The 26,780-nt window shown below is 35.8% G+C and overlaps 2 protein-coding genes and 1 pseudogene across 3 annotated transcripts; 2 read left to right on the top strand and 1 right to left on the bottom strand.

The window, feature by feature from the left end:
• The first annotated feature begins 749 nt into the window (after window positions 1-749).
• LOC149014119 (cytochrome b561 and DOMON domain-containing protein At3g61750-like) lies at window positions 750-4,864 on the top strand (annotated as a pseudogene). Its single transcript, XR_016173869.1, has 4 exons — window positions 750-1,037; window positions 1,544-1,939; window positions 3,770-4,057; window positions 4,561-4,864. The product of XR_016173869.1 is annotated as a cytochrome b561 and DOMON domain-containing protein At3g61750-like (transcript).
• A 10,712-nt stretch (window positions 4,865-15,576) lies between these two features.
• Window positions 15,577-22,650, top strand: LOC149014118 (uncharacterized). The gene is made up of 4 exons (XM_089159645.1): window positions 15,577-15,931; window positions 18,795-19,304; window positions 20,906-21,052; window positions 21,483-22,650. Exons 1-4 carry the CDS (start codon window positions 15,827-15,829, stop codon window positions 21,570-21,572), a joined length of 852 nt encoding a protein of 283 aa, XP_089015771.1. The 5' UTR covers window positions 15,577-15,826; the 3' UTR covers window positions 21,573-22,650.
• A 238-nt stretch (window positions 22,651-22,888) lies between these two features.
• Window positions 22,889-24,042, bottom strand: LOC149014117 (pathogenesis-related protein 1A-like). The gene is made up of 2 exons (XM_089159647.1): window positions 23,706-24,042; window positions 22,889-23,276 (listed from the first exon to the last, which is right to left on the bottom strand). The coding sequence occupies exons 1-2, from the start codon at window positions 24,040-24,042 to the stop codon at window positions 22,960-22,962; spliced, it is 654 nt and encodes a 217-aa protein (XP_089015773.1). The 3' UTR covers window positions 22,889-22,959.
• Between the last annotated feature and the right edge of the window lie 2,738 nt (window positions 24,043-26,780).

Here is a 26,780-nt window from a genome sequence, read left to right as displayed (position 1 = left end):
CATGGAATGATCAAAATACCCCTTAGATTGTTTAGTGACCAAAATAACTCTATATATATCCTATTTTCATTTTTATGCCAATGGTCTTCATGCCTATCCAAATTTTAGGCATTTGATTCTTGAGCAACACATGTGATCAAGAAAATAGGATATGTAGAAGGGGTTATTTTGGTCTTTAAACAATCCAAGGGGTATTTTGGTCCTCCTAATTTGAAATTTGAAAAAAATTTAAATAGATGATGTTAATTGCTTTGTAACTCGAATATAATTTATTGTAGTAAAGGGCTCAACATTAATTTACACTAATCTATTATTATAAAATCGATCAAGAGTCGGTGTCTATAGATGATTTGGTTGATCTTTAGCCATGTCAGCCATGTTCTGAGTGGGGGCCCACGGGCAGGTTGAGTGGAAAGAATATCTGTGCAGGTCAGGACATTACCAAAAATAAGAAATATATTAAAAAAAAAAAAAGGGAAGAGGAGGAGAGAGCGGAGCAGGGGGTAAATTGGGAAACGAACCTCTTAACCTTTTTAAAAGATAAGAAAATAGAAAAATAGAAGCCAAATTCCCATATATAGTAGCCTTGAAATCTTTAGCACAGTTAGGTTGCGAGAGAGAGAGAGGGTTGCAGAAATTGGCGGGAAATATGATTACCTGTCTTCGCCAACCGCCTTCCAAGTTCCAACGCCATTATCATTAGCTGGATGAAGCTTCGAATGCAAGAAACTGCAAATGCGTGAACCGCTTCGTTGTCGAAGCGAAACCTCTTCTTCTTCATCGGAACAGTTTCCGTCGTCCGTGGTCATCCATTCTTCTCCTTGTCGGCAGTGGCGGAACCGAATATCAAAGTCCCGCCTCTAAGGTTCCTCTGCTTCTGTACATCGCTGATACTCTTCTCAAAGGTTATCTCCGTCTTCGGTTACGATGATATCGAGTTTTTATGCAATGAGGATCTTGCTGCTTTTCTTCTCGCTTTATATAGCGATTCTTCCCGCTTCATATGTAGATCTGTCTGGAATGGCGTTATTCTCATAGTAAGTCTGTATCAATCTTACAGTATTCTTTTCTGTTCGATACGGTTTTGGCTTTCGTTGGTTATTTTGGATTTGCAAATGGAGAAACTTCGAATTTCTGTTCCTTAATCCTTAGTGTGATTGCATCTTGTTATTTGCGAAGTTAATTAGGGATATGAATCCGTGCATAGTAATGTTCAGCAGTTCGGAACTGGCAGGCTTAGTATTGTGCGTGTTCTATAAAAGCATACGATATCCATTCTGTTTATATTTGGCCTTCCTTCATGTGTAAGTATTCATAATTTCAGATAATGAACAAGTACATGTTTAAAATTTGGACCCAATCAATTGCTGAAACATAACAAGTACGTACATGTTTAGAATTTCTACCTAATCGATTTCCGGAACATGCGTCATAATTAATATTTGCTGGCGATGGAGGGCTAATCCTTTATCTTTGGTAGGCAAGTAATGTATCTTACTGAATAGTCTTACAAATTTCTGATATATCAATATGGCAACTGCAGTTCTTCCAGACTGAAGATCATGTCCTGACAATTGTATTATCTGCTCAGTATCTCGCTGGTTGGGCTGGAATGGGATTTTCAAAGACTGGACTCATGGTTAATTCTAGTGCTATGGTCGGTTGGATTGATAGAGAAGGTCGAGCAAGAATCAAACAGTATTATCTACGGGGCTCTACAGCATCACAAGTCATACAAGATGAGGGCAAGTTGAATGTTACTAACAGTCCAACTGTTGTACTGCAAGGGGCAAGAATTTATTTGGTATTTCAACTGAAATTTTCTGCTCGTCTATACAAAGAAAATATTTTATTAGCTTTGGAATGTTACTTCTCTCAGTGACTGGTTATCAAAGCATGTTGAGAAAACAACCTTTATGTTTGATTTCAATGCAGGTCTGTTGTTTACTCTGGTGCCCTCTCTACTCACTCACCCACCCACACACCACTTCCTTGAAGGAAAAAGGAGCAAGAAAGTGCTGATGCTCCTACTTCTGTTCCTAGTTCCCCCCCCCCCTAGATCTTTGATGGGTGATTTTAGTTGTTTTGACTAGGAGATGAGCATCTGATGTTTAATTCCATCTATTTGGTACCTGTGAACGAACTGCTTGCTGAGAGGAAACCAAACAGTGAGAATATGGTAGGTCCTGATGCTGTTATAGTCATTATGGCAGTGGTCTTTGCATTTAACTTCTAATCTTGTCATTTCAATATGCTTGTTATCTTTTTCTTTTTTATTTCCTCAGTTAATTGATTTACTAAAAGGAGCTTTTCCATTGTTCCCATTTTGCAAAGTGGAGGTTACCAACAGTTTAAATCACAAGTATCACAATTTCTAGGTTTTATGTTAATAGACTGCTTCAGGGATGGTTCATATTACTGCATAATTAGTGAGGGGAAATTTGATACCTAACCACCTGCCCAGTGCTGGAGTTTCAGATTGCCTCAATGGAAGCATTCTCGGTTTTCATTCTTCCTTGTTCCTGCCTTTGGTCCATAAATGGGAGCCAGAACAATTGAATTACCTGAATAAACCCTAAAACTAAGCATGAATCACTGTTTATAACAAATTTCAGAATGAATTTATTATCTTCTTTTCTATTATTGTTTTCTGTTTTATTATCTAGACACTTTTTTAGGTCTAGTAGGATTGTCCTATTGAGTGTGAATTATTGTTGATTCTAAGTCTTGTCTATTGGCTACTGTTTTGGGTCTTTTAAATACAGTACTGCATTGCATAGTAATTCCCCTCACTGTTGGATGGCTATTGACCATGAATGGATAAGAATCTGGCTTAACTATGGCTACCTCTGAGAAACCTGAATGGAATGAACTCCTTATTGATGGAAGATGGGAGCAGTCTCAGGCGTTTGCGTCTGAATCATTCTTTGATTTAAAGACTTGCGTTGTTTTTCTACTCAATTTTTTGTTTATCAATTTCTAAAGTTAATGTAGCTAGATGCATGGTGAGAGATCTCGCAAGATATCTCGCTTTTTTGGTTAACTGATACGAGATGAGAGTCGAGTTCTGCAAAATGGGATATCTCATTCGAGATCTTGCCATATCTCGCGATATCTCTCCATATCTCTCCATATCTTGTCATATATCGCTGGAACTATCAATTTTTTGCGCATTTCAGCTGGATTTCACTTTCAACTACTCTTAATGCATCAACAACACCAAAGGAAAATCAATTATTCTCTGCTTGTCTTATGAACTTATGAGTTAAGGACTTATATAGAACTTCTAATGTTTGTATAATTTTATTATTTTGTTCTCAAGGGTTAAGATTGGAATACTCATATTGTAATAGGGATGGAATTTTGATGACATTTAAGTCATTTGATGTATTTGATACACTTGTTTTTCATTTATATACATTAAAGGTTCTATATAACATATTGTATAACCTTGCATTCCCCAATCCTACAGCATTTCAGTTTCACACTATGGGTAAACTTGGAAATCATACTTAAGAGTTGTTTTTTCACAAATCCAAGGCCACCGGTGTGTTCAAAAGACCTTAAATAGGCTAAATGCCAAGTTTCAACCTAACCAGGACCCTAAAACCCACCGAGATGGGCCACCAAGTTGACACCAAAAAAATCACACATTTTGACCAAGATCTCGCCATCTTGGTCGAGATCTCGATTTTTCAGGGTGGCGAGATAGCGAGATCTTCTATCATGGCAGATGTTTGACAATGATTTATTAATATTCCTCCACAAGTCCTCCCGCTTCTCCTGCTTACAATATTAATGGCCTTAAGAGGAACCATGGAATATTGGGTACACTTGGATGGGGGTTGCTCCTTCCAACTGGGGATTAGAATTATTGCAAGATACCATAAGCACCGAAGTCCTCTATGGTATTATCTCCATATTTCCATTCAGTTTGGAGGATCTATTTTTGGGGTTGCAGCTGTGATTTTTTGAAAAGTACTGTATGGTAGATTGCAGACCAATGTATCAACACACAGGCATTGGAATATTTGTCCTTGTACTAACTATTCTACTGGTTCATTTAATTCTCCCTTGTCCTTTTACCTGATGTTAACTATTCTTTTGAATACTACAATTATTTTGGTGTGGGAATTACTTTTTGAAAACTTTTGCATAGAGAGATGCATGGGTAATGCTGGTTACATGAGTATTAAAAGCTTGTGATGTGGACATATCCGATTGTAATCTTGGCCCAACATTCATACATGGGGGGCTTCAACTATAACAGTGAATACTTCAACCACAGATGTCTGCTCAAGCATTTAATGATTTAATGCTCATGTCCTTAGCATTTTCCTTGACAAATATGTATGCGAAGCTTTACATTGTCAAACATGCCTTTGCAGGACTGTATGAAACAGAACTACCACAAATGTGGTAGAAAGCTTCATATACTTATGGAAAATAAACTCAGGTTATACATACATAACCAATTCCATATTTGCTCTGGTTCGTGCATGAGGAATATTAAAACTATACTACATTTCAAGCCTAACCAAATTCCCCATTTGATGTCAGGTAATGTCATTCTTTATATGGCCTGGCAAGGATTCCAAGGTTGGCAAGTATTGGAATTGTTATCATCAATGGCTTGGGAGATTTAGATTTATTTTATTCTTTGGAGCTGTGAATATTGTTGTTGGACTTCAAAGTGAAGGTGAAGGGATTTTTTGGATATTAGGGTACTTGGCGCTTGTTGTGGATCTTCTTGTCATTTTAGTTATTTTAGAGTTATCATCCCATATCTCTCAGGTGACAGTTGGTCCTCCAGCCTTCCAGATTAATTCACTTGAATAGGTAATTTCATTTTCATAAAAGTAATATAGACCACATGACATCTCCCCCCCCCCCCCCCCCTGTATATGAAATTTGTTTGTTTTGTTTTCAAAATTTTCACTCTATAATGCTGTCAGCCAAAATTTTGCGGGATTCTGCGAGATTTAGTACTGTGAATATAATACCCAATACTGATGATGATAACTGATGACTACATGGACATTAATAAAATATTCTTTTTACTCCTTACTCTGTATACTACAGATGACTTAATGCAGTCATGGTTTCTGATGGTTTCATATTTGACTCCTCAGAAACCAAACAGTAATAATGCCTTAGTCTTATGCTCTTTTTTTATATATTTTTTCGTTTTAGTATTTTCTCTTATTTCATGAATTTTCCCCTTAGCCAAGACTCATCTCTTCTTCAACAATGAACAATCAAGAAGATGTCTTCTTCAAGACTTCAATTTTGGATAATGATGAAAGCAAGGAATTGTATTTCTCGCAAGGTTTTAGGTTTAAGTTTCACCCTTGGTTCTGTTATGCCATGAAACTAAGTTCTGGTGAGATATTGACTAGTTTGTATACTTTTTCCCATCTTAACTCAGTGTTTGGTTTCAGTGGCCATATGGCCAAGTTTGGTCCTAAAACTTGTCAACCACCCTATTTTAGGCTTTAAACACAATGGAAAAATTAGCTTATACAAATGCAAACCCAAAACGTTACTTTGACTTTAGACCCTAGGTTGGCCTGTGGGGTAAGTGAGCTCTATACGTGGCTACTTCACAAAATTCAGAATACATAATTAAGCATTAGATTTCAGAAAAATCAAACCATAAAGCATTGTAGCATTAGGCACCATATTCATAATCATACTTGGTTTATTGGTTTGTTAATAATTGTTAGAAACTTGAAAAGAGACATATATTAAACAAATACAAGTGTGTAACAGGTCCTACCTTTGTATCTGACACTAAAATGAGTATTGAGTCAATAGCTGTTCTTGACTCTCTAAGCTTTTAATGTTGAAACTCCCGCTCATGATGTTGAAGCTTCAATCTTGAATCCCCAAGCTTTAATCTTTAGCCGATGTGGGATTTGCCAGAAAAAATTCTCCAGAACTCACTTGGAGGTGTTTTTCCTTTGGCACCATAGCAAGTGAGGCGAGATTTTGAGTTGAAGGGTTGAAGTTGAAAGCCATGGCCTTTTAATGCCTTTGGTTTGGTCTTGAGTCAACTGAGGTGGAGCCCAAGATCTTGGAGAGATACTGAAATCTCAAGTGAGATATTGTACAAATCTTGATTCACTTACCGTCTTGTCTCAAGACTTTATGAAACTGAGATTTTGATGAGATTTTGTACTCTGGTTTTCTCATGGTTCACTCGAATAAAAGAACAGGAAAGAAGGACAGATAAATGGTGAAAGCAGCAAGTATTATGTTCCCTATGGTTCCTTCAAATGGAAGCGCAGAAAACAGTAGCGGTTCTAGTACATAAAAGAAGCTCAACAATGGTGAATATAGGAGTGCAGAGAACTGTGGGAAGGGCAGCAATGGGGATGGAGTCGTAGCAGCATTGGTGGAAGAAACTGCAACAGCAGTGATGGAATAGCAGGCAGCAATAACATAGGGAGAGAAGGGAAAGATAGTTACTTGACTACAGTTGAACGTTCTATTATGACCAGTAAAAATCCCGAGTCGGTTGAAATTCATGGTGAGTCGGATGGGGTGCTGCCTTTTTTCTACTTCAATGAGTCTACTTGACTCTTGACTGGGTTTTGTAATTTTTTTGTTAGACTCAGTTGATTCACCAGGTCAAAACCTGGTTTTTGCAACTATGTTAAGTAGATATTCTGCATGGAGAAATTGCATGGTCATTATATTCTTACACAATGAATTGCATCTGTATGCATTTTCTCATGCTCAAATCATTAGGCTCATAGAATCAGTTTGTGTTATCTCAGATGCACAACTGTTGTCTATCTTCGCCAGCTTGGTAAGGCTTCTTAATGGGAGGATGGAATGTTGTGATAAATGTGCTTTTGGAACCTTTAGCTGATGAGTTTTGAGAAAAACGGAGCACTCTCTAATCTGTGAAAGCAGGTTTTCTCTTAGCTTGTGCCTTGTGGAATGCCAGGAATCCTCTCTTTTAAGAGGTTTGACATTTGAGTCCATCTCAAATCCTACAACACTAAAATTTCTGGTTTGTTTTCAATGGGGTAACATCTTCACCTTCAAGGCCAAGGCCTAGATGAATGTAACTATATAGTCTAACTGGATGATATTAGTCTTGGCCAAAGTTTTGATAAATGCAGCATCTTTCTTGATAATTACTGATGGCATCACTTTTGATAAGGATGCATAGAAGGTTATTAGTTGGTGTGCAATTCTAACTTCTGTAATCCTGCAATTGAACAAGATCAGGTTACTGCAACCCAGCAATTGAAGCACAACTGGGAGGGATTGTCCGAGCTCTAAAGCCATTGAAAGAGAAATATCTGAGGCTTGCCTTTGATGCTGTTGGATTACTTTCTACCTGAGGATTCTTGACATATTCTTCAATATATTCAGTTGATGATCTCATCAATCAAACTCCATATCAAACGGTAAGGGTCCCGTTGGTTAAAATTTTAAAATATAGGATATATTGGTAATTCAAAATTTTAAGGGATGTGTTTTTTTTTTTTTTTTTTTTTCTTCTCTTTTTAAAGCAATTAGATGATGAAACTTTCAGAAGAATCTTGAGTGGGAGCAGTGGGTGCCCAATTCTGGATCCTTTATTTGTCAGGTAAGGGTCTGTACTTTTCTCATCTCTCTAGGGGTTCATTTTGGATTCATTTCATTAGCATTCAAAGATAGGTTCTACCTCTATTGTATGGTGAAAAAAGTATAAGAAAAGCAAGGACCTATATGCTGTTAGATAGACAATCCATCATCGAACTTATAGCTGAGACTTTAAATGCTGCACATTAAATGATGCTGAGGGTTCGAGATCAAAACTTTGACCATCCGTCTCGCGGGTGGTTGTAAGCTAAAAGGACAATTGAGATCAAAATCTCGACTGAAATTTTGATCTCAACTGTCAGTAGCACAGTGCTGCGATATGAAATTGAGAGGGGACTCTGGGGGTGCCCATAGCCATAAGAGCAGATAAGTGCTTGACTAATATAATCTGCTCTGTTGTCGGGGGAGAATAATCTGCTTTGTAGACACTTTTCAACCACACATAGAGGTAAAGCTCACCTGCAAATGTAAGAAAAACTGTGTGGCTGAAAAGCCTCACGGAGTACAAAGCTGATTCGTACTCGTGCTTGAGTTGGTCTGTCACTACAGCAAAGGCTGTCTGTTCGATACTGCACAGAAACCTCTGTCCGCAAACTCCAAGACACCATTATCATTTGTCACACCACAGTAGTAAATGGTAGATTAGGGAGTAAGGGTCTAAGGGACACCTGTTTTTTTTTTTTTGTGTTCTTGTATTCTTTGGGTTAAAAGGGACAGCTGTTAACTTCTAAAGCAACGAACGGCTGGCTGGGCTAGTTTCGTAGGCTAAAGGCCCACTCCATGGCGCACCATGACCGTAATATGATGTAGTTTAGTGAAACAATGTCAAGGGAAACTTGTCAACTTGTGCAGAAACAGCCAGATGGGCCAGTTTCGTAGGTTGTTTTCCCCAAAAAGCGGGTGGAGCAGGTGGTGGAGGCCCACTCATTTTGGCCCATTTAATTCTGTATCCACCACCACCCTTTGTCAGCTCCTCATTTCCGTGGAAGGCACGCGCAGACTGACACCCACCCAAGTACGACCCCTTTGACCGCTCCCTGGCAAAATAGACAGACATAAGTGTTCTGCGTTCCTGCTTAGGACTGTAGGATGGGAAAAAAAACCATATTCATCTTAAGCATTCATATGATAAAAGGAAAAGGAATTTTATTTTACCATTGCTTTTTTTTTTGATAAATTTTGGTTACCAACTTTCAGTTTAAGCTAGTCAGATCGATTTCGATAAACCAATTTACACCTTCTTTCTTTCTTTATTTTATTATTGTTATTTTTTGGGTACTTTAGCTTGTATATATATTGGAAAAGTCCGGTCTTAAGGGGATTTAGACTCTTGACTAAGACTGATACTTTTACTTGAACAAATTCTTCTTCGCTGAATTTCTATCCTTCGTGCATGAAGTATTAGAATGCTCAAAGCTCTCCCTAGGGTACTTTCCACACTTAATCTAGAATAATGCTTATGGGAAAAGAAAAAAATATACCATGTTTTTCAAAATTCTATTCCAGCTATCTTAAAGAAAATCACCATAATTACTTAGAATTGTTGGCAATCATTTAGTTACGAATCATGGATTATTGTCCCTCATACTCTTGATTTCTTTTTTTCTTTTTTTGTTTCTTTATTTAAAAAAAAAAATGTAACTTGTGTAAATAGGAGGGGCATAACTTGTGTATATACTTGAAAAGCCCAGTCTTAGGGAGATTTAAACTCTTGACTCAGACTAACACTTTTGCTTGAACAAATTCTTCTTCGCTAGATTCCTAGCATTCGCACACGAAGTATTGGAATGCTCAAAGCTCTCCCTAGGGTTCTTTCTGCACTTATTTGGGATGATACTGATGCAAAAAAAAATTATGCCATGTTTCTCAAAATTCTATTAATTCATCCAGCTATCTTTCCCCCATCGCCCCCAATAAAAGGAGAAATAAGCCTTCGATGATTATGCTTGGTGGTTCTAATTGGAGCTTATTCCGATGGTCTTGATCGGAATATTCTGATTTTAGATTGGATTGTTTTACAAAACACTGCTAGGAAATTCTTCAGATTGAGGAAAAAGAAAGTAGTCAAATTCTTCCTTCCAAAAAGGAAGAATCTATTAGTTGCAGTGAGAGGGAAAGATATAGTTTGAGGAAGAATAAGAGACTGATGTTGATTACCATATAAAGATGCTTGTACTCAATCATTAGAGGATCAGATTGGTGCTTGGGTTGAAGTGGGAAGAACTTTGATCTGTTTGTTCTTTCTAGACCTTGATCCATATAATTTAGAAACTGGATCAATTACCCTTGCTACACATAGTTAATTAGGTGACATTAATTCTTTTTTTTTTTTTGGTAAAGGTGACATTAATTCACCAAATGCTATCACTAAAAATACATGTAGACAATGTACAGAAACAAGGAGTGGGTAGTTGGTAAGTTAGTTACTAAGTATTTTAAGACTTGGGATCAGATCGGCCAAATGAAATTAGACTGAGATCCATCCAAATTCCAATTCCCTTCTTTTAAACCTTGGGTGATAAATTTCATCTTAAGATAATTTTTTATGAAACGATGATGTTGAATAATATAGGAGATCAGATAGCAAGATCTTTTATTTCTCTGGGTAAGAATCAGATAACAAGATCATCTATTTGAGAACGAATGAATTTATTTATTTAATTTTTTTTTTTAGAACGAACGAAAACTACTATCAGGATTCTTCCATACTCTGCTCTGGTGCCTCAAAAGCATCTACTATTCACATGTAAAATATGTTGTTCGGCCAAAAGATCTTTATAAGAGAATTCTTCTAGAAGCCAAATATGTAAGTAGTTGAATCGATAGGGAAGTTAAAAATAAAAGCTTCAAACTTGATTGGCCCAGACGTTGGAGACTATTTGCTTTAAGTTGTCTTAGAAAAAGAATCCAGAACTGCTTTAAAGGTTGGAAGCCAAAAGAAAGGTGCGGGACCCATTTGCAGTAAAGGTTGCCTCAATAATGCTGCTTCTGTCTCTAAAGAAAGGAGAAAACTAGAAAAGAAGAAGAAGAAGAAGCCAAAGAGGGCACTCACAGACAATCCCACATTCCTGTTGGTGTCATTGTGTCAACGTCTATTAGTCTTTTCTCTGAAAACAATCTTTAAAACCAATTTGAAGATCTTCCCTTTAAAATTCATCATTTCAGATAGAAAATCCCTTCTTTTCTATTTTCAAACTTTCAAATAATACATTCTTTGTTCTTTTATGTGTACGCACCTTTCAATTCCCTTATTTGCCATATTTCTTTTCATTTTCCCATCCAGCTATTCAAAATTGGATTTTAGTTATGATAATGAACCATCATTTGTTTCCCATCACATAATATTTAAATAATAAACACACACACACTCTATATATGTGGCAGAGCCGGATGGGAGGTTCAAACCTTCTCCCCATCTTTTCCCTCCCTGCTTCCATTGCCCACAACTGTAGGAGTTTTTGTCCCCTCTCCCATCTTCTTCCCTCCATACTCCACTCCGCCGCCCCCCTCCCTCCCTCCTCCCGTTTTCTCTCCCTGTGGGTGTATGTGCTCCCCCCTGTGGGTGTATGTTTCTTTTAGGTTTTGTGGACGTGATCCATTTTGGGCTTGACCCAACCTCTCTCGCCCTCTCTGTTTCTCTCTCTCGTTTTCTCTCTCTCCATGTCTCTGTTTGGTCATTTGTCTCGCTCCTTTTCTGTTCCCGTCTCTCCCTTGTGTCTCTCATGCATATGTGTTTGTACTTTTTTCCTCTTTCCGCTCCGCCTCCCTATTTCCCGCCTCCGTTGTGCTTTCCCAAAAAAAAAAAAAAAGACCCTGTCTGTGACTTTCAGATATTGTTGTGAATTTGTGATGACTTTAACTATTGTGAACCATCCGGTATAAACCTGAAAGCGCACCCCGAAATTACGAAATGAAAATTTTCTACATTCCACTGAGTAATATACACATGAAAAATAGAGTTATAATATGGACATGATGATGACATTTGAGAACTAGATGGACCATCTTTTTTTTTTTTTTTTTGGTAAACAGCACTTCATTTATATAACTAAACAAAGTACAAACACACATGCATGAGAACACAAGGTTCAAAACGAACCAAGGAGCGGTCAAAAGACCAAATGTAAATGAAGTGCATGCAAGAAACAGGGCACAAAAAACCAGTTTGAAGATCTTCCCTTAAAGTTCATCATTCAGCCACAAAACCCTTTAGTTATTTTCAAGAACACCAAAACATACATTACACGCCGTCTTTATGCGGACACCTAACACCCACATTTGCGGACAAATTTCTTCATTTCCCATCCAGCTATTCAAAATTGGAGTCTAACTCCTGACAATGAACCATCATTTGTTTCCCATCACATAATATTTAAATAATAAACACACACACACTCTATATATGTGGTTGAGACTGTCTGTGACTTTCAGATATTGTTGTGAATTTGTGATGACTTTAACTATTGTGAACCATCCGGTATAAACCTGAAAGCGCACCCAGAAATTACGAACTGAAAATTTTCTACATTCCACTGAGTAATATTGTTCACATGAAAAATAGAGTTATAATATGGACATGATGATGACATTTGAGAACTAGATGGACCATCTACTTGAGGAAAAATAAAAGGCTCCTGAACTTTCATATTCAGAAAAAAATAAAACTAACAGATAAAACTCTATAGTATATTTTTAATTTTCGGTGGCTAAGCTGGACTTAAATGTCTCAAATTCATTTTTTTTAGGCTCAGTCCTTCTAATTCAAGTATTTTTGTTATTAAATTTAACAGAATAATGTAGCAATAAAAAAATATGTTCAATAGAAAACAAACAAATGTTTTAGTAGTCTTCAATCTGCATCACACATGCATGATAAAGTCGTTGCGTTCTTAAATGAGTAGAAAGAAAATGTTGATGCTATGTTATCTTTGAATGAATTTAAATTTACTCAATAACATATTTGAAGTGAGAAAAAGTGGAAAACAAAAAAATCAGATAAATACAATCTAGACACACAATTTAAATATATCAAAAGAAGATGTGAAGTTCTAAACAATTCTATTTAATATCATCTAAGATCTAACCACTGTTTGTGATATTCTAGGATTGGGAAAAAATAAAAAAACTATCTTTTGCAAGTGGTGTAATAGTATGTGACCTTTATCTTATGTTTCATGATTTTATTAGAGAAAACAAAATGTGTGGTTATAATTTATACTAATTAAATATCAGCATTTGGATCAGCAAAATGATTACTTCTATTGGAGATAGATGCACAACTACGAAGAAGAAAAATAATTAAAGACAATAATTTATGTGGAAAACTCTAAATTGGGGAAAAATCACGGCTATTATCAAAAGACAACCAACGAAAATATCACTATGTAAATTTAATCACGCAAATAATTTTCTCTTACTACCCACATCCCTAATATATCTAGTTCAGTACACATGACTTACACATTACATCTCTTAAACAATAGAAGAAACAAAATAATTTAACCAGAGTCAAATTCAATACTTGACATTTATTGAAATAGACTAGACTACTAAAACCAACGGCTTGGATCCTCTCATTGTGGGGTCTCATCCTTGCATTCTTTTCTTATTTGTCACATATATGACAAAAAAAAAACTCTTTATTTTTAATCAAACCTAATAAGTTCAGCCAATCAAATTACAGTATTGATCGATACGGGACCGATATGAGATTTGTTGAACAAAACATACCTAGTGAATTATGGCTTCAAATAAATGATCTTTTACTTAAAATTGAGTATGTGAATCCATCCAATTCAGCATGATATAATGAATTTATCAAGTCTTGACCGAAACTAATATGTTAACCGATACTGATACATACCTTGATGTAAACCTTTTCTCTGCCCACCTACCAAATACAATTATTGACGAATCTTGGCATATATGGGGATTTAAGGTTGTGTTTGTCTCACTATAAGACAACTTAGTGAGACAACTTGTACTTTGATCACAAATTTTCTAATGACAGCATATGCTTGGCTTCCTTGGCTTCCTGTCCAAAAGTTTTGATTTTAATTTAAAAAAGGAAAAACAGAAACAGTGTTTTCTTGCTATTTTTGCTTAATCTATCATTCACTAATCATCAACAATTTATTTCTACCCCAAAATAAAATCAGAAACTATTTGATCATGATACGTTTATTTCTTTTTCATAACCATTGGTATAACAATAATAATAATAATAATAATAAAAAACTGGCCTACATAATAATGAGTAAAGGAAGAAACCTTTAACCAAAAAAAGCAAAAGAAAAAATAAAAGAAGAAACCAAAGTAATGGTGAAAACAACATCTCAAAAACATTCTCCTGTATAGTTCTAGGAGTATGGTTCCTCTTCCTCGAATCTAACTGTGGTGAAACTAAAATTGAGACAAAGCACGTATGTATAATTTCTTTAACATTTTTTAATAATCATTTTCGATTTGCTACGTTTCTTGGTTCTATCATGTTAAATCCGGTTGCTCTTCCTTGTCGATGTATAGATGGATTTCCATTGGTTGCTCTTCCTTATACTATTGATCCCAACCGATTTAAAAGCTAATATCGTATCTATTCCTGTGATAATGTTAATTGTTTTGATTACGTGCATTAAAAGCACGACTATTGAAGTGCTTTGGGAAACTTTAATGTCTTTTAGGAATTATTTTAATTCAATGAATATCACTTATTATAGTGTTGTTCAAGAAAGACAATGTGACATACAATAAGCTTACCAACTAATAAGGATATTTATATTAAGGGACTTATTTCATCATTTATTTTTGTCACACCCTGAATAGGGGTTTGGTTACACCTATGACCAGAAAATTAATTTTTGATTCTCAATTACAGTGGTTAGTTGAAATTCTTAAACCTTTATAGCTTTATATACTCCATATTACTTTTTTTTTTCTACACAAACAATAAAATTTCTCATTCAAAACTTGTTGAATGTTAAATTTACTTAAATCAACAGTACTTTCGAAAAGGACATCCAAGTGGGAAATACTATTTCGGTATTGATCTTCATATTCATTTAACTTTATTTGTTACTTTCTTAATCTTGAATCTAGAATTTTATGCTATTTATCCTGAGTTTTTTTCAATTTAGGTTTCCTTTTATAGGTTGCAAGTTCTAAGTTATGAGGGGAGAAAAGAGAAGAATATCGTCACTTTCTCATGTAATTTTCCTAGGTTAGATTTTAAGTTGCATCAGCATTATTTTGAGGAGAATTTGAATAATTTGAAGAAATTGAGAAACAAGAATCCAACTTTTCTTTCCTCTTACAGCTAATTTTTTCTTCACTTTCTTTAATTTTTATTAATCTAAATCTTCAATCACGGGGTAGACTACCCTAGGGTTAGGGGGCTGTGGCCCCATCATCCTCCATTATCTTTTGAAAATTTCCTCCATCCCTCTTCAACATTAAAATTTTTTTTTTTCCTTCTGTCAGTATGTGAAATTATGAGAGAAGATAATTGATAGAAAAGTCACTGTGTTCTATTGTGAAATATTAGTAATTTCCCTCCTATATTTAATCTTGTCTTCACCTTGCTCAATTATCACATGAAAGATTAAAAACATTAGTTATTGTAGGAGTTGTTGCTTTAAAAGTCCAGACCTGTGAAAATAGTATCACTATATATCTTTATATTTTAGACAACGTAGGATAATATTTGAGCATAGATTTGGGGCAAACCTAGGGCAACCTCAGTATTCCAAAGAGGTCCCAGCAGGTATATTTTAATCGTATAGGTTCTGAGATTAGGGCCACTGACAATAGCAATTATTTGTCTGGTATGAATCTTTGTAGTAACTTTTTTTTTTGTTTTTGGTAGAAATCTTTGTAGTAACTTCACAAGTAGCAGTGTTGGTGCTCCACATTAAGATTCTATTAAGACTTCAATAAAGACAACATGCATGTCTATATGTCAAAAACCTTGTAGAAGAAAGCTACTCTCATCTCTTGCTTATAAATATTAAAGGGGTGACAGAGGGGACAAAAGAAGACTATGGAGTCGTAATTTCATTTCATTAATCAAACCAAGTTGCAGGAGAAGACGACAAACCGAGACCCAAACCAAACTCAGATCTTTTTGGTTTGGTTTTCCTCTCTGCTACTTCCACTTGTTACTCACTCGCTAATGTCTGTGTGTGCATCTGGGCTGTAACCGCAATTGCAGGAGAGATTCACAGAAGAAATGTACGGAGCGACGGGATTCCTGTGTCCATATTTCGAAACTCTATCTGAAGAATTTCAGCATCTTGAGGATCTCTGTGGATTCCCGAAGAACAATGCTCCATTGGTGTATTCTCTTTCCTTTCTGTCGTACTTGATTTTCTTCTGTTCTGTGAGTTAGTTCATACTGCTGAATTTGATTTTCACTGAACAAAAAGTCGCATGTTGATTGAGCTTTTAAAAATCTCTGCTTGGGGATTGGTTTAGGGTTTCTCTGTTATACATATCATCAGAATTTATTTGTTGTTTTTATTTTTTTTCCCCTGATTTTAGTAGGTTGAGTTATTCCTCTTTATCTTCTATCCGGTTTGGTTGTTGAACTGTAGGTGCTTTTGATTGATTCAACTTCTTATCATCTGGTTCTTGGGGAAGGATCCAGTTGGTAGAGAAGTGAAAGACGAAGCAGATATAAATGGGGTCTTGTACGGTCGTCTTCCTCATGATTTCCTCTTTCTGCATCTACACAGATTAGTGTACATCTCTTCTTTTCTAGAAAAATTCTGTCGATCTTCGTTTCTTGTGTTTGTTATACTTTCGGTTTCTGATGTGAACTCGGCGTTGAGGATTCACTTTTTCGCCGACCATGGATATTAAAGGAAGGAAAAGATAGTTGGAGAAAAGCAAAAAGACAAAAGTTCATCTTTCCCTTCAAGAGAAAAAGTTCCTCCAGTCCAGCGTGGAATCCCACGCTGAAGGCGAACTCCCTAGAAGTAAATAGTTTTTTTTTCTTTTTCAGAGCGAGCGAGAGCGGAGGCGGTGATGGGGGATGAATTTGCGTGATTGTTTGCAGATCTTTGGGAAACTGTCTTGCGACGAAGTTTCCCGGGAAAAATCTACCATATTGCCTAGGGCGGGCATTTTAGTCATTTAGCTGTAGGCCCTAAGGAAGTAAGGATATTGTGACTTTGTGAGATTAGGTTAAATCTAAATTAGGGGTTTGAATAAATCCCATCACAGCCCTTTCGTTTTGGTGGCAAAACATGAGGCTTGACCTCCATTAATTATCTCGAATTTGCTTTGACGCCCTTGCTAGGCTTCTCACTCTAGCAGTTGCTGTTTTTTTCCTTTTTTTATTTCCTTCTTTATTATTAAATGAGTAAGGCTGTGAAACAAAATTTGGGAAAATCTCTAAGGGCCTGTTTGGTTACTTGAGTCTATAGATTTCAAAAATTTAGAGATTTCAAATCTATAGACTTCAAATCTCTAGAGTCATGGTTCTAAAATTAAGCTGCAAATTTTGGAATGAAATTGTGATTTATCCTAAAAAATATTTATTGAATTATGGTTCAAATGTTTCACTTTGAAGTTGGGGTGCCCGGGGTTTCCCCATACCCAATCCGCTTGTGTAATGTGCGCGACGGAGGAAATTTGTGAATCCGAGATTGAATCTCCGGATTCCGTAACCAACGGCCTAACTCTCCTCTATATTTATTCTCATTCCTCTCTCAAAAATTTCGTCTCTTATTTTTCTGAAAGAAAAAAAAAAATCTACTATCTCTCCTTCTTCCCTTATATTTCAAAACAACCAAATTACCCTTGTTTTTGCCTCTCTAATTTTTGTACCTATTTTTCTCCCTTCTTTCTTTTTCTTTCTCTGATATGGAATTGATTTGTTTTATTTTTTTGCCTTTTCTTTGCCCCTTTTTTTATATGTCATTAGATATATATTTTTCATATCTTTCCATCTTCTCTATGTATCCATCAAAGGAGAAAGGAAAATATAAAAGAAAAATTAGAATAAAAATTCCTACAAAAAGAGGGGGGAAAAGAAAAAAGAAAAAAAAGAATACAAAAATACATTTAATCACTGTAATGGATTCTTCTATAGAAGAGTGAAAAGGAAGGAACGAAACAGATTAAGAAACTGCTTTGATCAATTAAAAGGGCAAATATAAAGGATAGTTTAGTTATTCTGAAATGTCTGGAGAGAAGGAGAGCTAATAATTCATTATTCTTTGGGGAATTAGGTGAATCTTTTGAGAGGGGAATAAGAATAAATAGAGAGTAACTGAGAGAGAGAAATTTTTCATGCTTCTGTTCCTGTTTCATGTCATGGAATTAAGTCCTTGAATTTTTCAGACTGGTTTCAGCGAACACTCTGTTCCTGTTTCATATCATGGAATTAAGTCCTTGAATTTTTCAGAATGGTTTTTGCAAACACCTTGCATAATTTTTCTGAAACAAAGAGTAATCTCTAGTGAGTACATCTCATACTTAGGCCAAGTTTTAAGGGAGATTGAATATTAATCATGCTATTTTTTGTTTCCTCCTCTCTTTTTGGTGTTTTTTCGGTCATGTTAATGAAGCTGAAATTGTTCCTAAAGAAAGATACATATTTTAAACAATACAAGAAAGTTGATATCAAATACCTTTTGGGCTGTTGAGAAAACTCTTTTTAGATCTTCCCTTTCCTTGCTCATTTCTCTTATCTGTCATTTATGGTGTTTATAATTCTCCTAAGAAATGCCAGCAAGGTATGGTCCTCATTCAGCCATTTAAATTTCCAAAGATTCATTTGGCAGATTGGCATTGGCTGCCCTACCATGGATATTATCATGAAACTGGACAATCTCTGCAGTATGGCATTTTTCTAGTGAATATTACTGTGAATATTTCGTTATGTTGCTCTTACAGTATAATTTCTTTAATATCTTCAATCTTATTGGCTCGAGAGAGTTTTTGGGATGTTTACTAGTTGGAAAGTTTCCTTTTTGGATTTTGTGATGTCTTTGAGGAATTAAGAGGTGTGTTTGCAATACCTTTTACAACCGTAAAGAAAATAACCATGTAGAGTATTTTACTGATACATCTTACCCAATTGCACCCAGAAATGGATAGGAGGCAATCTAAAATAGTCTTAACTATAAAAATTTAATTTAAAATATTTTTTTTTATTTTTCGAAGTTTCTGACTTTTATTGTGTACTGTAGGACAACCAGGTTCAAATCTCTGTGTTGGAGTATGACCTGGGAGGAGAAGGAGATCTATTTAAAGCTCCAGAACCAATCATTGAAGAACCAGTAATAAGCCTTGATCCCATGACAGCTGCCATTTCAATGATGTCTTGTGGGGAGGATGCCATGCATTCCCAGACTATCAAAGTCACAGATATTGAATCAATTCATAGTGACCACCTGTTAAGTGAGTTCTACTATGAGTGCAAGAAGGATATGTTGGAAAAATCCTGCATGGACAAATCATTTACAGAGGACCTGGATGTCAAGATTCCCGCTATGCAGGTGGAGGATGATCCAACAGGAGAAAAAAATGAATTGACTTCAGTGACTCCAATCTCAAAGAGTGTTAGTTTTGAGTGTTTGAGTACCATTGACCAGTTTCATGGGGGTGCTGCTGTAAGACCAAACTTTCTGGATTTCCAGGGAGTAGATTTTGAAACTGCAAATGGGATGCGCAGGGCTTTTAGTGAAGGTGATATACAGGTATGAACTTTGATCTCAGAGTTCCTTTCACTTCCTTATAATAACATTATGCAATCCAGTAATGCCAACAGATTAGACAATATCTTTTATGGCATTTGTACTTTTCGGAGGAGCTTATTTTATGTGCATGAAGGGTAAAATACCTAGTAACCACCATAAGCACAATGTAAACCTTCGTCCCCTTTTGTCACTGGATAGAGTGTAATTCTTTTACTTAAGATAAAATTTATTCATTTTTTTACAATGAGAATGTCTCTTCTTCTTTTTTTTTTTCATGATGACAAGGGTATTAGAAGAATGATCCAATTACCAGGGCTGATCACAACTGATTGATTGTGCATATGCCATGTTCAAGCAACAGTGTGTTGTCTAGCCATGTCATGCAGACCGAAATGGTCTGTAGCCCCAAAATATCAAGGGAAGTGCCTTAAAATGAATCCATATGGACAGGAGATAAGAAAATGCCATCATACTCTGTCAACATAGATTGGTGCTCTCATATAATGATGTGGTCCTTGAATTTTTTGCTCACCTATTTTGGATGGAATTTGGCCAGAAATATTACATTATGTTTTATCCTTAATCAAGTTTTCCATCGTAAACTCGATCAGCTGAATCCAACAATCTACTGTAAACAAAATGAACTGATGATTTAGGTTCTGACCATTCCTGCCTGTCTGTGTTAATCCATCCATTGCCTCAGGTTTGATCAAGCAAAGTTGTGGAATTATTTTGAGGCTCTATCCAGACCACCACTGTCTGGTACCTATGCATCTGACCATAACTATGGATTTCCATTGGAATTGCTCTTATTCAATTAGCCGCTCCTACCTTTTCTTCTCGTTCTTTGGCAAATTTATGACATCTCTGGTGCTAACCAGAAAACAGACTGATATGTATGACAGTATAAAACACTGATCTGAAATCCGGCTAGCGCACCTGTAGATGAGGGCCATTAGTGGGTTGCTGGTTCAATTGACTAGGTAAACAGGTCATGGGAAATTGGTTTCAAAACCCTGGATGTCCAGAGTTAAGTTGGTATTTCACAATTGAGATGGAAGCATAATGGTGAGGGGTGTTATGGAAGTTCCCAAATCCCACTTGAGTGTCATCAAAATTCATCAGAATTTCCTTATGAAACTTGTTTGAGTGGTCAAACAGGACACGGTTGATGGCTTTTGATATAATTTCTTCTTCTTCTTTTCGCCTTTTTTTTGGTCAACAGGCTTTTGATATAATTGACTATGAGGAAAACCAAGTGACTAGGGGATGATCTACTTTTAGGTTTAACATTAAGCTAAGTTTGGATGATTAGGAAATTTTGCAGGTGTTACCTGTTGGATGCTTGTGTTATCACAAATTAGCACTGCACTGCTGTGTTGAGGGAGATTTACCTTCTGTGGTCTACTATGAGCCTGCTGTGGTTGGTAATGGAGAGCCAATAAATAGAGACAACACTTGTTTTTTCATTGATTATGTGCTGTGAACTCTGATTGTTCATGGTCTGTTCAACAACAACACTGTAGATGCAGAGAGATATTGTGCTTTTGTGGATTTAGGGACGTGGGGAGGCTCATTGATTATGGTTTGTTTTCTGACAGCTTATTGGTTGTGGTAATTCAAGCTCCATTCACTCTCACTTTGAGCGTCCGGTAACTATTGGCAACTATTCAGTTGAAGAACGCCAGCAGAGGCTTTCCAGATATAGGAAGAAAAAGACAAAGAGGAATTTTGGCCGGAAAATTAAGGTAAGCCTTCTTGACTTCAAAATGGTCATGATTTCTTTGGTTTTAAAGAATTGTGATCTTCTTCTCTCAATTAACTTAGCTGTTGATTTAGGCCATGATTAAGTTCCAATATATACTAAAATATTTCAAAGAAGATTCCCAAATCCTGCTTGTTGTAATTGGGATATTTTTGGGGTTTTTCCTGGAAATCCCAAGCCTTCACAGATTAAGGCTTCGTTTTGTGTATGGCATTTTCCTGGGTAATGGACTCTGGTTGTAGAAAGCATTCTGAAACCCAGTTCTGCTCAACGTTCTTGCTTCAAAATGCTTTCTAGACCCAGAGTCTATTTACTATGTGCATATGAAACGTAGCCCGGAAAAAGTAATGGTAGGTTACTTGAAACTGTATCAGTTTTTTCTTTCTGGATAGGCTGATGGTGGTCTCTTTCAGTATGCTTGTAGGAAGGCATTGGCTGACAGCCAACCAAGAGTACGAGGAAGGTTTGCTAAGACCGAAGAATCTGAAGCTCCAAAGAGTTAGGAAGGCTGTAAACTTGGAGCCAAGAAACTAGCTAAGGTTGCTTGTCCATGGAGAATAGAATGCAGAAAAAGTATTAGGTTCCTATTAAGTCAATAGAAGGTGAGGTAAGTAATCCTAGAATAGGCTTTGCATAAGCTAAATCGGCTAAATTCTTAAACTAGGGAGGCATCAAATCTTAAGTAGGGTATTGTATAATCTTTGTAATAATCTTTGGATAGTTACTCTCGGTACCATCTGTAAATATTTGTTGAATAAAGAAACCAAAAATTCTGTTTTCGTAAACCTACAGGCTACAGATGTTATGAGGCATGGTTGTTTTCCTTGATATTTGATAAAGTACCTTGCTGCTCTCTATGGACTATATACTTATTTACCATTAGTGATGTATAAAGAATAAGAGAGAATTCATTTTATATCCTAAACATTTCTCTATTTATGAATGGTCGAATATATTTTCTACCCATGATTAATGTACTTTATTTCACATAGCTGTAATACAGTTCCTGCTCATCAGAAACTCATGGTCAAGGGATTCTCTGTTTCAACGAAGAGAATTTTGGTAGTTGAAAATATTCTTTGAAGCCTGGAAACAATTCTGGGGTGGGAGTTTGACTGTTTTGAGGCTATACTTTATCATGTAGCATCAATTCCTAACCCCTGCTGCTTAATTTGCACATTACCTCACTGGTATGGGTCAATCATGGCCTGTATATCTCTATAATCTTGTCAATTTGGACATGTTTAGAAGGGGTTTTATCTCTGATCTATCTTGTCAGTGTTAGAAGGAGAGTTTCTTTCTAAATATACGGTGTAAAAATGTAAAAGGCGCACAATCGTTGGGATAGAGGATCTGAATTTGCTTACCATTATATAAACTTGGAGAGATGTTTGTTTTCAGAGTATAGAGGAGTTTTTAGATGTTTGAATCTTCTATAATGATTTCACATTTATAGAAGGAAAAACCTAATAATAAAAATTTAAAAAAAAAAGCTGGTATTCATGAATATGGCAAAATTTAATTACAAGTTTATTAACAATCTTTCTTCCTTCAGGTAGAATAAAACTAAAATAAAACTAAAGGAGAGGATTCCCCAAAACAAAGTAGGGGGAATGTCTGTCGTAGAAAAGGTCATCATCTATGTAGAGTTTGGAAGAAATAAAACCAAAACAAAAAAACCCAAAAAGAAGAGTAGAAAATAGTACTTTGCACTCACTTGACAAGGTTATAACCATAAATTATGTGGGGTCTACTAGTAAAAAATAACAGAACATTCAAAAAAAAAAAAAATCTCATCACCCTAATCCTGTGAGCCTCCCTGTAATTCGTGGTCAACAGCTTGTTGGATCTGGACTCAGGGTGTAGTAGCGAAAGAAGCTTTCCCCTGCATCACTCATGGGATGTGAAAGGATCCTCACCCTTATAATTTCCTGGTGGACTATAAGAACAAATAGCATAGGCACCTCCATTATGGCACTGAACCATGGCACAACCAACATTTGTACTGTCCCGCCACACAATCTGCTTATAGTGTCCACACACCTTGTTGGGTGCACACACATTACCTTTTCTTTTGTAGTTATGATTTTCGTCTACCCATTTCTGCACCACCTCCCTCGGTGAATATACATTACGAGAACTCCAGAAGATATTCTCACCATGAGGACCATTAGAGTGGATCATATGGCAATCAGCCATGCGTTTACCTGCAAGGCGGGAGTTATAAGGATTTAACATTAGAAGGGACCAAGTATTAATATTTCACATCAAATCCAATGGACTTTCTTATCATTAAAAGTTTTCTCTAATTCAAAAAATTGGGGGGGGGCGGGGGGGAGCACTTGATCAAGCCTTTTCACCTCACATTTTTTTGGACTTACTTTTGACCTCACATTTTTTGGACTTACATTTGAAATTGATAAAATAATTCAGGGATAAGAACCCTAGTAGATCTGCATACATAATGGTCCCCAGGCCCTAATGCTTCTCCGTGCATGTCACGGAATTGCTTTAAGTCCTCCGCAAATCTCGACCGAGATGTGGATCTTACGGGCCAAGGTGTTTTGCATCAGGAAGACCATTATGTATGCATTAGATGTGCAGGATTGAAGCAAGTTGATGCATGTAATAAATACCTGCAAAATGTTTTGCGTAGCGTGCGAGGCTTTTGTCCCACTTCATTGGTGGTTCGCCCATTTCTTTTCTGACCTTGTTGTGGGCTTGCAGCCACGCCGCTTGGCTGCCTCCGTGTGTTGTTTTCTTGGCAATTTGAACTGGGTTCGGGCTGTGCCATTTCTGCCCCTGCCCCTGCCCCTGCCCCTGCCCCTGTTTATGTGGCGGCGCTTGTCTGTGGTGGTGTAGTTTATAAAAAGAGGAGGTATCTGGCCGAGGTTCGACAATGGCAATTTGAGAGAGAGAGGAGAAGATGAAGACAGCAATGAAGATAGCTTCTCCGGCTTTGTAACAAAGCATGGCTTTTTATTTTATCTACAAATATTTTCCCTGGGATCGAAGGGAATAAAATCCCCTTCCTCTCTCTCTCTCTCTCTCTCTCTCTCTCACTGTGTTTTTCTCTTCGTTATGGTTTCTGCTGATCCGTTCTGCAGGGGAAGGGAAGAAGTCCAAGGGATCTTTATTTGGTCTGGGTTCTAAAGATGGCCTTGTTTTGGTATAAAACTACAAACTTGCCATCGCATATTTCTTTCTAAAATTTCCAAATTAGTTTTTATGTCTCCAAAGAGAGTCCTTGGAATTATGTGCCGTTGAATATTTTTTCACCTTACAATACAAATAGAATCTACTTATATAAATGCTGATAAAAATAAATTACAGGTGGGACTCTGGTTGGGTTCGTGTAAGTTTTGTTCTTATTGTGTGATAGATAAATGTCACGGTAATATATATTTCTACCAGACAGGTAGAGAATTCAGACACCACTTGTAAAGTTTTTGTTTGAAGAGAAAAAAAAACATACACATACACATGCATATTTCAGGGCTTTTGACTTGATGTATTATGTACTATTTTTTTATTTGAGCTTTAAAATGGCAGATTCAATCTTAGAAAATAACTTTATATGGATGTTGGGATTCCAACAACATAGGATGCAAGCAAAAGCACAAATCAAACGATCTTAAGGACCACTTAATTGAGATCAAAACACTAGAGATATAGACAGATATACTCTATTGAGTTTTCTCTTTTGGGCCAAAAAAAGTACTCTATGGCATTATAGTTTTTAGTAGGAATAGGAGGGGTAATTTTGAACACAAAATTTTCTATTTTGGGTATGAAACAGTTAATAATGGGCGTAGATAAATGAGCAAAGATTCCGATTCTAATGGAGAGGAATGTTTTCCGTAATTGTTGCGAGTTATAAGCACTAAGCGTTGGAGTAGGAAATGAATGGTGTTCAACATTCTCACGAGTTATGATTCCAATGGTCAAATGGTCAACTTGTCAACGATGACTTTGTTTTTCATTTGGATAACGTGTTCGGTCCAAAGCTCCTCTTCTCCACACATGAAGATGAAGAGAGGTATAAAATTTAAATTTCACCCCAAAAATAAAAGAAGATATATAGAGACGTCAAAGCAGAGTTGTTCAAGTAGTAAAACCAACACCTCTTAGTGAAGAGGTTATATATCTCTGATATATAACATAAAAAATATTTTATATTAAAAAAATATAAAAATAAAGATTTAGATAATTTAATTAGACAATGATAAGGACTTGGGATCCTCTACAAGTTAGGATAGAGGTCTATACTCTCTTTATATTTTTTATCATATATTATAAGTGTGATTCTCTTCTGAATTATGATAAGAAATAAATAAATAAAGTGGATTCTCCAGTGGGTCCCCTCCTAATAGGTGACAAACACGTGGGAGGAAAACACGGACCTCTACCTTGAAGATGGAGGATCCTCACTCGGCCATAGAGTTATAAAACGATCTCATTTTTTTATTTTGTAGAAAGAAAATATATTAGAGACTACTACAAAACAACATTTGATTGGATTGAAAAATGAAATGTGGATCATCTTCCCTGATGGCTTTATAATCACAAATAAATAATAAAAAAAATTCTATCACCCTAATCTTGTGGGTCCCCCTGTAATTTGTAATCAATAATATTGGAGAGCACCCCATCGGGGGAGATGATCCAGACTCCGAAAAATGAGCCAAACTATCTCTTGCAACATAGATAATGTTCTTCTAGCAAGGGAGTCCACGATGCAGTTATGCACAAGCACTCTCGAAACAAGTAACATGCCATCAACTAACCATACACAAACTTGTGTACGACTTGAACATGGAAATATCTTTGTATATGTTGTTGATTCATAATAGAAATTTATTTTTTCAACATAATATTGGAGAAAATAATGATAATAATAAGGGATAATTATTGTTGCCCTCTTATACTTTGATTTTATTATTACTTTATCCCTTTGTACTTTTTAAAATTGCTAATCCAACCTTTAACTTTGTCTACAATTACTAATGCTCCCTTACCATTAAGCTCCGTTAGTTTACTGATGACGTGGCATCTATTTATTTTTCAAAATACAAAAAATAATCATACAATTATCTTTTTACTTATTTACTCTTTTGTCAAGTTATAATACTATCCTTAATTAACTATGAGAAAAAAAAATTAACTTTTCTTTTAAAAAAAAAAACCACCGAATAAGGAAATATGTGATTTTTCTTCTCTAAAAATAAATCACCAAATAAAGGAAATATGTATTTAAATAAAACTTAAAATATTAAGAAATATCAAACTTAATATAAAGTTTAAAATTGAAAATCACCTAATATATACTGACTATTATGCATGTTACCAAATTTCATATCAATTAGCATCTTATATGCTTTTTTTTTTGTAAAACTTCTATCATTGTGATTATGAAAAATTTAAGTGAAATGTGAGAGTTTCAACAACCATAAGTATGTGGTCCCACCAAATTCTAAAATATAAGATTTTAATAATATAATTGACATTCAATATACTTTTTATAAACGAAGGTAATGCCATATTTTTAACTTCTTAATTTTAATGAATGGCAAAATAGACATTTTTATATTTAATGTTAACAGCCACTTAACATTGTTAGAAATGAAGAGGGCAATAGTAATTTTATAAAGAAATAGGTTTGATTAGTAATAAAACCAAAGTATAAAGGGGTGATAGTAATTATCCCTAAT

The sequence above is a fragment of the Hakea prostrata genome, chromosome 6 (genome assembly GCF_041222555.1).
Source record: "Hakea prostrata isolate BN-2017 chromosome 6, UWA_Hpros_2, whole genome shotgun sequence".
NCBI classification, from domain to species: Eukaryota; Viridiplantae; Streptophyta; class Magnoliopsida; order Proteales; family Proteaceae; genus Hakea; species Hakea prostrata.
Note: the sequence above shows the minus strand (reverse complement) of the source record. Positions and strands in the feature narration are given on the sequence as shown.